At 35.3% G+C, this 15,244-nt stretch overlaps 1 protein-coding gene across 10 annotated transcripts in view; it reads right to left on the bottom strand.

Annotated features, from left to right (window-relative positions):
• NEK1 (NIMA related kinase 1) overlaps window positions 1-15,244 on the bottom strand; it is a 46,081-nt gene that overhangs the window by 25,265 nt on the left and 5,572 nt on the right. For 6 of the 10 annotated variants that reach the window (XM_032685166.1, XM_032685164.1, XM_032685171.1 and 3 more), the window contains exons 5-16: window positions 13,641-13,724; window positions 13,122-13,189; window positions 12,914-13,000; window positions 11,814-11,868; window positions 10,448-10,648; window positions 7,824-7,884; window positions 6,562-6,719; window positions 4,117-4,176; window positions 3,929-3,976; window positions 3,765-3,836; window positions 707-885; window positions 493-624 (exon numbers count right to left, since the gene is read on the bottom strand). In XM_032685166.1, the coding sequence (XP_032541057.1) occupies window positions 493-624; window positions 707-885; window positions 3,765-3,836; window positions 3,929-3,976; window positions 4,117-4,176; window positions 6,562-6,719; window positions 7,824-7,884; window positions 10,448-10,648; window positions 11,814-11,868; window positions 12,914-13,000; window positions 13,122-13,189; window positions 13,641-13,724 (1,205 nt within the window). The remainder of the gene's footprint in view (window positions 1-492; window positions 625-706; window positions 886-3,764; window positions 3,837-3,928; window positions 3,977-4,116; window positions 4,177-6,561; window positions 6,720-7,823; window positions 7,885-10,447; window positions 10,649-11,813; window positions 11,869-12,913; window positions 13,001-13,121; window positions 13,190-13,640; window positions 13,725-15,244) is intronic. The other 4 variants (XM_032685172.1, XM_032685173.1, XM_032685168.1 and 1 more) reach the window with 3 other exon arrangements.

Here is a 15,244-nt window from a genome sequence, read left to right as displayed (position 1 = left end):
ATCTGGCATTCACATCGCAATGAAGAAAGCTCCTAGAAGTTTTCCACTGATCAGTAAGCAAGAGGTAACAATTCTGTGATCACTCTAGACACTTTCCTATGCTACAGCGTCAAACACTTAGGTGAAGAGAAGGCAGGAAGAGTGAGATGACAGCAGAAGGAAGCATCTTGTCAGGTAACGCAAAAAAGCGGAACTATGAAAAAAGCAAAGGAGGGGGCTTATGTTGTTATCTGCAACCACATCAAGCCAAGAATTTTGTCTGAAATCTAGTTTAGCTACGTTTTCTTAGTAAACCATTTTTTCCACTATTGTAGAAGCCAAGGTCTCCATTGGTTCTAAGAGAGTTGTGGTCTGTGAGGGACTAACACACAAATAGACAGCACATTACCAATGGATAAAAGTGATTTTGAGACATGTCCAACTACTAAATGAAACCAGACAGAACAAGAATCTAACATGTAAGGACAGATTTATGGATTAGCATAGTCCAACCTGTTTGCACTGGCTTGTTTAGACACCTCCTTCAATCTTTTCACTTTTTTCCTAACTGCACCAAGATCAGGTAAATGGTGATGACCTGCAGGTCCCCTAGGAACTCCTGGACGTGTTCCAGGTGGAATTCCTCTGTAGATAAATACGTACAGTGACTTTCATTACTTTCATCTAAAGCAGACCACACGTAACTTCTAATGGAAGGTAGCCATACCTTTCAAGAACTTCTCGGTCTTGTAGTTTTGCCCTCAATTTGGCTTCCCTCTCTTCAGCTACTCTAATGTTTTCCTTTTGCTGTTGCATCTGGTCAAAAATAGCGTGATAGTGTTCATAGTGTCCTCTGGAAGACACAGGCAAAGGACCAACACCACCTCCGCCAACATAATACGGTGCCTGGAAACCAAAAAGGGTAGGGTGGAAATCTCAAATATTGTTTTGAAGAAGCCCTTTCAATTTTCACTTCTTGAGCAGAATAACAGTATTAACATATTCTGCAGCAATTCTGAATTGGTTCTAGTTTTAACCCAGTCATGCCCCTATTTTAACAAACTACAAGATAGATGAATTAAAAGCTTATTTTTCTGTTAGCAGTCCAGAATAAAACACCATTTAACTTTCCTCTAATAACAGTCTAGTTAAACATGAGACATCTGTCATACATTTTGGAAGTCACTGATAACAAATCCATTGAAATGTAAACAGAGATAATTTTACATGCCAAAAATCAAACTTTTAGCAACAAAAGCAATACAATAGCAACTGAAGTAGATTTATTTAAGAGCCCCCTTGCTACCAACCTATAATTTGAATTCATCACCAAAATTAAGATGCTTCCGTACTAAAGTTCAGATCATAAGAATATCTACCACAAGCTATTGCTTTATGTGAATTATCCCTGTCATTCTCAAAGAATTAGAATTCCTGCAGAATCTTTGTGTGAAAATAATGAAAAAAATAACATTTCGAGCAGCTGTGTAGAGTAGTAGCCAAGGATGGATGCAGAAAATGTGAAAGGCAAAACAAGGTTAAGGTTGTCAGCACATGCATAAAAATGTTCCCTTTACACCTGGCGGAAGCAATCAAATAGCCCATGGTACTGAATCTACGGAATTTGTTTTAACAATAGAGTCAATCTTCCTTCCAGAGTGCTCTGAAGTATTTTAAATAAATTCAAACAGGTGAGTGCAGATATGACAGGTTTAATATTGCCTATTTAGAAGTTCTTGAAGCGACTATATCTGACAATGGAATTAATCTCAAATTCTAAGTTTCAGTTGCTTAATGCCCATCAACAGCTTCCCATAATCCAGATAACAAAGTACTAAATCAAAGATTTATCCAGGCATTCAAATATGTAGGTATACTGTTCATCTGAATAAAAATAACTGCACAAGATTACAGTTTCTGCAAATAGAAGTCTTGCTTTAGATACTATTCAAGATTTCACCTATCATTATTAGTTTTCAAAATCTAAAGAAATACTATGATCAATATCTCGGCAAATGCTATGAAGCAGGTGCTCATCAACAGTCTGCAGAACAGTTCCAGCCCCCACTAAAACCACAAACCCAAAGCCAAATCCTTGTCACATCTTTCCCTACTTGCCCTCAGAAACAGGTGCCAGCAACCAAACCAAAAAGATAACAGGACAGAATCATGCAGTGCATGACCCTGCTGTGCCTTCATAAGATGCTATTTGGCTTGTGTCACTGGAAAGCTTGAGCCATGCTATTCAAGAGTATTATCAGGGAGTTGCTGGATACACTGCTCTCATGCTGGAGAAAGGAAAAGGATAATTAACTCAAGAATAACCGAATATGGAAACCTGGAGTGATGGTAAACAGTAAGATTTGTACTAAACACACTTCTCCAATTTGGAGAAGACATTTCAATTATTTTTTCTGCCTGTCTGCCATGTTTTTCACCAGAGGCACTTAGTGAAAACTGGCACAGCCACTGGACCTCAGTTTCCCTTGGTAACTGAGAATACTGATAACAATGCAGTTGTAGCTATAATAGAACACTTTGTATGTTTGCAGTAAAACTCTCAAAGTTAATCAGAAGTATTGCATTCAGGAATATATGTATCTCTCATCCAAACATGATGATGAATGCATATTGTGTTGTATGGAAGCTTGTATCGGTGCCTGCCAGTTTGATCTTGTGAGAGAGAGAAGAACTGCATAGGGACCAAACTATATTTTTTGATTTTTTTTCATTAGATCAGCACCCAGTAGTTTTGAAAGTCTGGTATGCTTAAATTTGCTTTTTTGTTTAAGCTTTATATGATGTGTGGCACACATCTAAAGATGATGTCTATTTGGAAGTGAAATATTTAATAAATAGCTACTAAAACTTGGTCAGTGTTTGTATATTCCTCATTTTTTGTACAAGGAACAGTAATAAAACCTCTCTTCATTTTGACTACACTGCTCAGTCAGAGCTTGTTTACAAAAACACTACTAAACATATTTATAGCGAGTATTTTTGTAAGACTCACTACACCACCACAACAAATAGCAGTGTTTTAGTCCAATTTTTATTGTCAGATAGCTTTAGACTACAGCACCACTTAAATTCCTGCATTGGCTCTGTCTGATGAAAGTACCCAGACCTTTGTATTTACCTAACTTCATGAGACTACTTCCCAAGACAGTTATGTTTCCATGAGACTATGACACACACAAATACGCAGAAAGCAGCTATCATAGGAATCAAATTAAATTATGCAGGATGTGAATGGCTAAACAGTGCACTGCATTCAGAAAAAAATTAGATCTATTCAGGATTTTTTTATCCCCCCCCAAACATCTTACCAATATATGTAAACATTTATGTTGCCAAATAACAAGGAATGCTTAGGAGCAGGTGTTTAATAATGTGAAAGAGGTCCATTATTATATAATGAGAACCTGGAAACAAAAAAATTCAAGAACAAACTCGAATGTGAAAGAAGCTGTTCATGCATAGATTCAGCACAGGAAAAGGAGCAAAAGTAGGTGTGGCAATAAAAAAGTGGTGCATGAAAACCATTACTGGCAGAAAGAGAAGAGATTCAGAAATTTAGTAAGCATTAAAAATGAAAATTGCACATAATCTCCAAAAGGCCAGGGGAGGAACTGTTAAAATTTCTCTTAAATTATCTATAGATTAATAATGGGCAGCCCCAAGAGTTATCCTCCAAGAGCAGATCTTTCTGAAAAGACAAGACCATGCCAGATAATCAAAGGTGGGGGAACAGACTACACCACATTTCTGCATCTGCTGCCAACCTTAACACCACTTCCACCTGAACCAAGCACATTCCTCCATCCTTGTTCCCTGGCTCTGTTTATTCGTTCCATCTGAAGGAGAAAACAATACAGGAAAACAAAATTCAAGGAACCACTAAGTAAAAATTGAACTTCACTATTAACACATTTTAAACATATTTTACCCTTTCTTTTTCCAATCTTCTCGTTTCATCTGCCTTCAGTAAACTGATCTGAAATACGTAAGGATTAAACGTGTTAGGTAACTGGGAAATCAAACTACTACATATTCTTACACAATACACCACACCACAAGGTATTTCATTAAAATTACTATGGGGGAATAACGAAAAGTCTCAAGAATCTCGTCTACCTGCTCTCTCTGGCGTCTTTCTTTTTCAGGCAATTCTAACCTTTTCTTTTTTGAAGGTTCCTGAAAAATAAGCATATAATTTGGTATTTATTATTGAGCCATTACTCTGTCAAGTCTCTGTCAAGATGGGTTATTGCTCCAATAGCAGGTGTATGTCCATGAAGACTAAAAAAAAAAATAAATAAATATCACTGCTATATAATGTTTGGGGAAAAAAGATAAGGAGGAAAGGTTTGAAGGTTGGATTTTGTCATTCGTGCTTTGGACTTAGATTTTGCTTGGTTTGAAAATTAACAGATGATTTTATTATACCTCAAACATTTTACTCCTTTCTTCTAGGAGTTGGAAAGGTCTGCATAAAAGGTGAAACTTCAAATTAGACAGCATGATGCAAGAATGAGAGAAAAACTCTAATCAGAAAAAAAATCTTAAACCCACAACCGAGTGTACACAAAATGGGGCTTAAAATACTTGATTAATCAGGAGGTTTTAAGTAAAAAGCACTGCTAGGAACTAGGGGTAAATGCTATTGTACTTGTTCATCCTGTACTAAAAGTTCTGTCTCAAAAGTAGAAGGCAATAATTTTTAAATCTGTTTTGTCTTAATTTTTCTTCTCTGGTGGTATCACTTCGCATTACAACCTTTTCTTAGTAAGGCTTTGAGGGTGCCTGGATATTAGGATTCTCTTATTTGGAGAAAAGATGTGTTACGTTATCCTAGGGCTCTTTTGCTTGGTTCTTCACTTGGTTCTGACTCTAACCAAAGTTCTGTTACGTGTGGAACATGAGAACACAGCCACCACTGAACACCTGCTGAAGCAGAAGCTATACTTAAAAGCATGCAGCTTACTCTAATCTTCTCAAAAATGCGATGGTTACTTTTAAAGCTTTTGTTTCTTCTGACCATACTAGAACGCAGAAAGCTTAACAGTATTTTCCTTTGACAACCTACAGTCCTGTCAAATGAGTACTTTAAAATCAAGAATGGTGGAAGTCAGAAACCTTCAGGGACTTGTAATATTGTAATGTTAATGTAATATTACTAAACAAAAGAGATGATTGTTACATGCTCCTTTAAAAAGCCTGACAGCTGCAAGCTCAGAATACCCTGGAACAACAAAGAGAATAAAATTTATATTACACTGTAGCCATTGTTTCAATGCTACATTTTATCCCTTATCACCAGGTACAACTCGCACAAAGACTATGTCTTAAAATTGCAGTGTTACTGACTCTACGTGCAGGAAGAGTAGATACTTCCTCAGTCTCTTCCCTGCCATTTTAGGTCTCTAGGCAAGATGGATTGGTGTTGGTTGGTGAAACTGATTATAAAGAGCAGCAGATGGTTGTGCAACCACATCTTCAAACATAAACCTCGTGATCTCATAAGGACGCACAAGAAGTCTACGCCTTCCTTTCCTCTTGCTCGCAAATGTGCATCACAAGCCAACAAGGCTTGTGTGATCAATGAGCTTTTCTCTAAACCTCTCATAACTTTTGAACCTCTGTAGTGGTTTGGACTTTGTTTTCCCCCAGAGGATAAGAAAAGTGGTAGACCCCAAGGGTCTACCACCTCACAGATAATTTGTATCTCAAGGATAATTTTCTATCCACCTATCAAATTTAAAAGATGGATAGAGGTCTTAGTATTATGTTCCCTGAAGTGCCACGGGGAGAAGGAAAAAACCCCCAAACAAACCCCACAACAATATTACTTATTCAGAAGAAAATTTGAATTAGTTCTCCCTTGTTGAAATAGGAACTTCTTGTTTGCTAGTTGTTTGGCATGTGCATATAGTTCAATATTAGCTGTAACATAAACATCTCCTGGTAATGTAGTAATTAAAGGAATAAAGAGAGAGAGAATAAAAGTTTTATATTATAAGGAATACAGAGAAAACAACTGAAGGAAAGATCAAAAGTACTGTATGAAGGTATATAGAAGACTATTTCTCATCAGCTCATGGAATTAAATCCAGGAAACACCTCTTCCAATTACACAGTTTCTCTGGCTGACAAAACTTTGTAAAATGGCTAAAAAAAGTTTTAATGTTTTGAAAACTTGAGATTATTTTTGAATAAGGAAGAAAGATGCACAGATTCTTATTCAGAGTCAATAATTTTGGTATGTCTGACAGACAATATTTCTAAGAGTGGTTAAAACCAACAAAGCAAATGAAAACATGCAAATGTAATTCAGCAGTGAATTTAAAACTCAAACCTAAGGTAGCAGTCTACAGAAATCATCATATTAAAATCAACTAAACAACAACAACAAAAAGATCAATAATGAAGCAAGCCAAGCATTTAAGCTATTAGTGCTACTTTCTCTGCAGGTGCATGTGTCCATATACCAAGACATTTTGAAAAGGAAGGCACAGAATTTTTTAACATTTAAATAAGGTATGAACAAAATAGTTCAATTTAACTAACTTAGTTTCTTACCTGTCTAGATTTAGTCAATGGCTTCTTCTCATTAGGCTTTTTAGGTGCACCACAAGACTTCCTGATAGTTAAAGGCACTCCATATTTTGCAGCAGGTTTGGTAATTTTTTGAGCTGGTGCAACTGAAGTCAATGTTTGTTCTTGACCTGGTCTTTTAGCTGAAAAGAAAAAAAACCAAAACACTACAACAACAAAACCTGTTTTACAGCTATCCAGGCTGGCCAGTGTACCCTATTTCCCTCTCCCAAGGTCTCAGAGCAGCATAACTGAAGAAAAATGGGTGAACTGTTAACACTTAATTCACATGAGCTGATGCATAATACCCAGCTGTCCAAAACACCTTGTCTGGTGAATTGAATTGGAAAACTGAAGTTTATTTCAGCTGCCATGCTTTATGATACAGTTGTCACTCACACACAGAAAAGTTTTCCTAATGGAATGGAGAGATAGGCCTGTCTCCACTAACAACACTGAACTGAAACCTGCAGCACTACTGTCAGCAGAAAATGAGTTCTGGAAGAGCTTTAATGGCTTCCAGGGATATTGTTTTCCCTGTAGAGTTCCTGAAAATGTGCCAGTATTGTGGATTTGATTCTGTGTTATCAGGGCTCTCTTACTACAGAATAGCAGGACAGCAAAACTATCAAAAGACATCAGAGTACTTACCACAGCTTCAAGTAATTACAAGGAAATAAAATAATTGGGAAGGAAATCTAAGCAAAAAAACTATTGCAGGAAAATGAAGTACGGTAAGATCATCTTGACAAAACTAACCACGATCTACTTTGCTACCAGTAGTAGAAATTCTACTGAATTAGACTGAAGTCAGGGTCTTATCTTGGAACCTCTAACGAAACCTCCCATATTTTTTGCAAGAAATAGTACTTCTCATTAGCCATTTGTCACTACTAAGGGGTAAAAATAAGTCACATGATCACAACATAAGTTATTTCCAGTATTTCCAGTCTACATTGTCTCCTGAAATTTTGGAAGTGTAGCATACTGCAAGAGGAAAGAGTACACTTCAAATTTTACAGGACCATAGTTTGTATTTGCATCATTTGTACTCTACATACATCCAGTTCCTGACGGGAGGAGGGTAAATTGCTTCCTCTCTCTTTTTTCCTGGAAATTCTACTATCAGGTGTAAGAGCACACAACAAGAACAAACAAAAACCAAACAAATAAAAAAGGTAAAAGAACGAAGCTACACACACTGTCTTGCCAGAGCTGAAGGCAAAGCACTTTACACATCCACTTACCTGGTGCAGCATGTGGTCCAAACTTCTGGAAAATTTTGTGATTGAATTCTTCTGCAATAAGCTAAACAAAAAGTTGAAGAGTTAGCCATCAGCATTTATGACTGAAGCTAGAAAGAACATATTTTCAGAGAAGTTTGCCATTCTCAGTAAGCATCTAACTAGTAGTATTTACTGAAACTTAAATGAATACTCAACTTCATGTATTCAGTTTTCAACTTTATGTATTCTGCTTAGTATCACTAACATGAATATGAGGCTGGATTCAGTATTTGCAAGCATTTTTGGCATAATTACTCAAATAATTTAAAAAAGCAACTCAGTCTGACTTCTGGGTGGCAAACGTTATCTCATTTACAAACTAGCTAAGAATCTAGAAGAAAGTTAATGTGAGCATTAACATAGCTTTATGCATAATTCATTTCAGATTTCTGACTAGTTGTCAAAGTTAAATTTCTCATACAGTTTGTGTCAAGTGTTCGCAGCTTTCTAGTTTCACTGTCCTTTTCAAGATGGGAAGATGAATACATATGTGGGTATCTACAAACAACATATATGGCATGCTGTCTGGCATGTCAAATTAGCATAATAAAATATGGAAAACAGCCTTACTGGAGTGAAAAATTTGAGTCTAGACAAAGAACATTCAAACATTAGTAGGCCATCATTTTGGTTCTGAACCCAACACCTCAAGAACCACAAAGTAGAAATGAAAAAGATTCAAGGAAGAGCAGCAAGGATAAGTGCAAAGTGTCAGTTAAGGAACAGTTTTTATAGATTCTTGAACTATCCAGATTACTTTGACTTGTTTAGAGACTACCAGTTAGTTACAATGGATGTTGAGGAGTTAAAACCTCAAAAAAAATACCAAAACAAGAACCAGTGTGCAGAACTTACAACTCTGCACATGATGGCAGAAAAAGTTTTTAACCTGTACAGTCTGGCATCAAAGATTCTGTAAGCAAGAAGTCACACATGAGAACAGTTTCCTACTAATGGTATTTCATTGATCTTAAAGCTTTTATTTGAGTGGTCAGCTGTAACATCTGAAGTATGATGTTTCCACGATTACACAGTTACTGATAGAAAAGAAATTTGACTCTTCAGTACCTTCCAAAGAGCCCCTCCTTTTTAAAAAACAACTATGCTAATTTAAATTCACTCTTTACTGCAACTTAGTAACTATGAAGATTACAAAAGAATTTACATAAAACTGGAAGACTGATTTCCTAACATATAAGAGTAGGGTTTCAGCAATAGTTGCAACACGTTGAAGATGTTAGCTACGAAATAACTCTTAAGCTTAGACTAAGGAAAACAGAGGACAACAGCATTAGCTGTGGATGATACTGAAAGAAAATAAGTATTACAGCTGCATCAGAGAATACACTGACATTGTAACAGAACGCAATGACCACCTCCAGCTGAATATGTAAAAGGTGCTTTCTGTGTGATTTGGGGGGTTTTCGGTGGGTTTTTGAGGTGTGGGGTTTTCTTGTTGTTGTTTTATGTTTTTGGGGTTTTTTTTAATTTGTTTGTTTGTTTTGTTTGTTTGTTTGTGGGGTTTTTGTTGGTTTTTGTTTTTTGTTTGTTTGTTGTTGTTGCTTTTAAGATTGGATAGCACCTCTAAGTCAAACATGTCAAAGATAGAGGTGGAAAAATTGTGTAAAAGTATCCATACTCTATCTAGGACAAGTTAGTATCACCATCTGTTGATAGAGGTAGTCGATTAGTAATTATACTTTGACTAACTACAAATAAAAATTTCATATCCATTCTAGCAAATGGAGACAAAATCAGATGAAACTACTCTTGTTGCAAATATTAGAACAAACTTATCTGTTAAGATTTCTGAATCTCACCTTTCATTGAGACTTTAATCTGAACTACTATTAGTTGAAAGTCTATTTACAGACAATAGAAATTCCAGTTATGTATGGCCTCTCATGACATTTCTTTAGTTGTAAGAATCCATTAGAATTCTTTATATTGCATTTCCTCCATGTCCTTTCTCTGCCTATATTTACCCCATATCAGTACTATTCACATGTTAATCTTGATCTCTTTTGGTAAGATTTATAATAAAAGGACATTAAATAGACATCAAATGATATTGATAGATTCTAAACAGAATAGCAAGCAACTTCTTTGAGGTTATATACAAATGATACATTTAAATTATCAAGAAATTTTAAGATCACTTTACGTAGCAACATTTCCTAGAACAGGCTCTCAGGCTGTTCCAAATTCCAAACAAAAAATGGATTGAAGTAATTCAATACAGCAGAGATGCTGAAATCATTGAGAGCACCATTTTATGAGAAGATACATATTTAAACAAATCAACATATCACTCACAATTCCTCACGATACAGAGAAACATAAAACAATGCACTTCAGAAAATGCCAATTTAGATTTACTCATGGAAACTATCAAACGCTTAATAATTTGAGACTCTTCTTTACAGTTCAGAGCAAAATTATTTTTTCTTTAACTGACACTGTCTATAAGAGTTCTAAGTAATACCATTACACCAATTTCCCATGTTGTATATTAACATCAGAATAAAGAAAAAGGAAAGTCCTATGATGTTTTAGAGAAGTTAGAATTAAAACAAACTCCATACCTCTGGTGTGAGGAATTTTTCAACCCGTTTGGCTATAAAGTTTTTCTCCAATATGGAGTTTACTGATGGTCTATTCCTAGGATTCCTTTTAAATAACTGTGACAGCAGATTACGTAGGTCATAGGAGTAATGCACAGAAACAGGAGGAAACGGTCCAGAGATTATCTTCAGTACTAAGTTCTTCATGTTACCGGCTTCAAACTGTATCACACAAGGAAGAAAACAGTTACTACATATTACTGACTGTGTGTCCACACACATGGCTGCATATACAGATGATGAGGAAAACTAATAAAGCACCCTCCCTTGCCTCAACATACCCAAACATTTTTTCAAAGTCATCAACAGTTTACACCAGCAGTTTAAAATAATCTGTTGCCAAAATGACATATAACTAAGAAAAATAATTACATAATTATTTGCTTGATCTCCTCTTACAAACATTTTCAACCACCACATGCCTTCTGCCCTTTTCAGCAAATCCACATTTCAAATGAAAGAATGTAAAGTATTCACACTCGTTCAGCGTGAAATCTGAAGGAATGCTCAGACTTCAGTTTAAGCTCAGGAAACAGAGGGCACCATTTCAATTCATTTGTACGATAAAAAGAAAACAATACATATCACACAGCTTACAGAAAACAACTTGTTGCCATCAACTCTCAGAAAGGCAACATTGTCAGCATTGTTGTCACATAAAAGACTAAGCAATAAGAAATTACAAAAGCTTGAAATGAAATTAAACCCTTATCCCTTGGAAACTTTTTTCTATTTTCATGTTGTTATGATCTTTTTCTTTTAATAAAAATAGCTACTAAAAAGACTCCAAAGAAGACAAAATCCACAAAAAAAATCCAAATCAAGACACAAAAAAGAAAAGTTTTTCTTCCCTTCCTAACTGGAAAATGGATGATAAAACGACATACACGCATAGAGAGGAGGGGGAGGGAAGGCAACTCTTCCACCATGGGAGTTTTTTTCTAAGCACTATTCCTGTTCTAAACAGAAATACATTAATTCATTTGCACAAAAACTGAGAGTCCAAATTCAGACTTTCAGTGAAGTCAAGCATTTTGAAAAAAAGAAACACTGTTGCTGGTATCCTTTGTCACAACACCTAACAATTTTTTCAGCTGACACAATTCATTATTAACAAAAGTGCCAAGACTTCTGAGAGAATGGAACGAATCAAAACGCCAATGGAAAATGGTGGTCGGCACAGGAAGTGGAGATGAGAACACTGAAGGTAATTTCCAAACAGTTATAACGAAAACCTTTCATCAGCTAAAACGCATCTATGCAACATCAGAAAAAATTTCTGTTTCAAATAACTGTTCTTTTATAGACACACCAAGTTTGTACTCACCGCATGTTTAAGTGTGCACATTTCATAGAGAACACAACCGAGGGCCCAGATATCACTAAATCAAAGAGAACATATCTTAACAATTAGTTCTAGGTGCAACATTGCCAAGTAAATTATATCTGTGAAGTCTATCTTTGAAAAGGAAAAGACTGTATTTTGAGTGTGTACAAGCTTCCCTGTATGGACTTCTTTGACCCCACAAAACCCTGAACAACAACAATAAAAAAAAAATTCCACAACCAACAATAAGGTCAACCTGAAAACCAGATGAGGCCATTTTGGCTTCAGATTTAGAAATTTTCATCTGAACCACCCTAAACACAGAAATTAGACAAAATATGGAAAAAAAAGTCTTTTTTCTTTAAGTATATACAGTTGCCAGAAGTTTTTGAATTTAACAAACAAAAAAACAAACAAAACTCACCACCTAATTCAGCAAATACATCTCTAAGTCAATTTACTCTGTTTAACACCCTCACTCATTACAGGATTACAGAATTTAGTTACAATACCACTGGATAATAAATCCCATGTAGAAGAAATTAAGGGGCAAGGTACTACAATAACTTTTATCTTTTAAGAAACCAACTGAAATTAGTATAGAGCACTCACAGAAATGAATGCAGCAGCTTAGTGCAGTGTAAGGGTAACTTGATAACAACCATTTTAATTACACCAGGGACACTGTTACCAGATACAGCTTACTGCCAGGGAAGCAAGCGTGTAAGTGAGGTACCTGTAGGACTTTGTTACCTGGAGCAAGCTGAGACACCCATCTATGCATGTGCTTAGAGAATCCAATTACTGTCTTTCATCATTAACAGTTTGACATTTGTAGTGCATAAATTAGGGTAGTAAAACAGACAGGCAAGAGTAGAGCCATAATTAAGAACACAGCTAGATCCAAAACTTCAAGCATTAAGCTAAGTCATCTCTGCATCACATTGCTTTCTACTGCAGACCTACTAAGATCCCACTTGTACAGTGAGGCTCAGTATCTACTGGGGTAAGAGAAAGACTAACAGCTGTTCACTATCATAAGACCAGAACAGCTTTAGATTCCTAAAAGAACTGTTTTTCTTCTCCTTAACAAAAATTACCTTTTATTATTGTAGGGTTTGTTCTGACATATTTCAGGCGATAAATAGTATGGTGTTCCTATGCAAGTGCGAGCCAACTCTGCAGTACTAAGAAAAAAAATAAGAATGGATGTTAACTGGTTAACTCACATGAAGTACAGATTGTGTTTTCCTTGATCAAAGCAATATAGATTAAGTGAGAGAAAAAACAGCATCAAAAAGGAGTTACCTGTTAAGAACTCTGGCGATTCCAAAATCTCCCAGCTGTATTGTTCCATCTTTGGTTAAAAATATATTCTTGATATAGAAATGTTAAGAAGTCTGTTAATTAAAATATTCATACAATTGCAAACTTTTTGTTCTCTATATGTTTTGGGAAAAAGAAAGTTTTCTACCATCCAATCCCTCTTAAGTCACTGGCAGTAGTGTTATTGACTACTGTGGAACACCAGACTTATTCTAGTCCTACTTCATTCAAATAAGAAAATACTACTACACATTCTCAAACATAACCTTTCCTGTCCCCACACAAATATATGAGTAACACTCAGGTAGCTTCATCAGATAGCCTCATCGGTTTGTAAAAATATCATATAAATCTCTTGCAGACGATTCTGAAGAAGTGTTTCCAGTATTAGAAATGTTTACACAAAATGACTGCTTTCCATAATTTGCCAACTTACACTAGCAAGATATGAATTCAATCACTTTGGAAGTAAATTCAGCTGAAAAACAGTGACCTACATACCTGTGACTTTATGTCCCGATGCAAGATTTTTCTATCATGTATGTGTTTTAGTGCTAAACAAATCTGTACGAACCAATCCAGAATCTATGCATAAAAGAAAATGCAACATCAGCATCACCACTAATCTGAAAGCTTCCCCACTTCCAAGACATTATCAAATCAGTTTTATAATTACATTTATAATTATAACTCCAGATTTTACCCTCCTCCCCCAAAGTCTTCATTTATGCTATAGAATAATTAAAAATTTAAAAGTACTGTCACCATTATGCAAACCTTTTAATGAAAGATGCTTATTACCCAAATTTGATATTAAGCTTGAGATTACGATTTGCATTATATATTATACATGCAACAGAAGTACACAATGTGAACTTGATAAGCTAAAATGCCTAAGATGTGGAACTTGCAAGTTAAAACACTGTACTTTTGCTGTAACCAATACGGTAAACCTTGCAGTCAGTTAATTGACCAAGGGTCCTAGAAAGTCATACTGATATTCACAGAAACACTTATTCTATCATATAGTAATTTTCTGTATCTTACCTTAGAAAGAAAAATAGTACAAAGTGGATTTCGATGAGAAAAGCAACAAGCATCTAACTAGAAGATTATAAACAAGCCAACAAAGCCTATTTTTAAAAAAAAATTGGCAAAAATCACAATTTAAGGAGTGACTAACGACAAGAACTTTTCTATGTGAATAATGGTTTCACATTCCTAACTTAGAAGGATGTAACACGACCAAATTACAGTATAATTCAAGGCATAATTCTCACTTTTCAAGCTTCTTGTAAAAGTGAGGTCAAATTAGAAAAATGAAAAGTTTTTCAAATTATATCCAAAATGTTTTATGAATACCTATTCTAAATACCATTAGTAGACCTAATAAACTATTAAGCCTTTCCAATCATAGGTAAATTGAGATCCTACTGGGTGAAGACAAAATGGCAAAGAAACAATTTATAAACAAAGAAACATATGTCAGTTCTAACAAAAAACCACCCTGACCCTACATAATCTATTTTCAGCTAATTTAATCAAATCTCTACATAAAATCCTCTCATTTATTCCAAACTCTCCCACTTCTCTTCTACTAAAATAACTTTATAATCAGTTTTGTGGAAAAAGAAAATTCACTGGTATATTTCCAATATAAGACTAAATTTCTGTCAACGGGAAAATAAACTTTTGAATGATGCCAACTTCATATTTCCATATTCCATATTGTTATACTTACAAAGTATGCTATTTTATACTTCTAATACATGACAATCAGTATTACAATACAAAAATCATAAGCCACTATATCTTTAAAAAACTCTACTTCGAAGGTTTAAAAATATCCCTGTTGTCCTTCAGTATTTTTCATTTCTCGAATCTGGTTTACTTCACAAAAGATCCAACCTGTTTAAAAGCATCTTAGACATGCAGACAAGATTCCAAGTAAGATACCCATGACTCCTGGGACCATGTTTTCTTTCTGGTTTTCCTTTTTGACAAGGGTGAGGGGTCTTTGTGTTTTGTTTGTTTCAGTTTGGTTTTGCTTTTTTTTAAAGACACTACTGTGACCAATGGCAACAAGAATGACAATTTGAGGACCT

Source organism: Chiroxiphia lanceolata, chromosome 4 (genome assembly GCF_009829145.1).
Source record: "Chiroxiphia lanceolata isolate bChiLan1 chromosome 4, bChiLan1.pri, whole genome shotgun sequence".
NCBI lineage: Eukaryota > Metazoa > Chordata > Aves > Passeriformes > Pipridae > Chiroxiphia > Chiroxiphia lanceolata.
The sequence above is the reverse complement of the archived record's forward strand: the minus strand, read 5'-3'. Positions and strand labels throughout refer to the sequence as shown.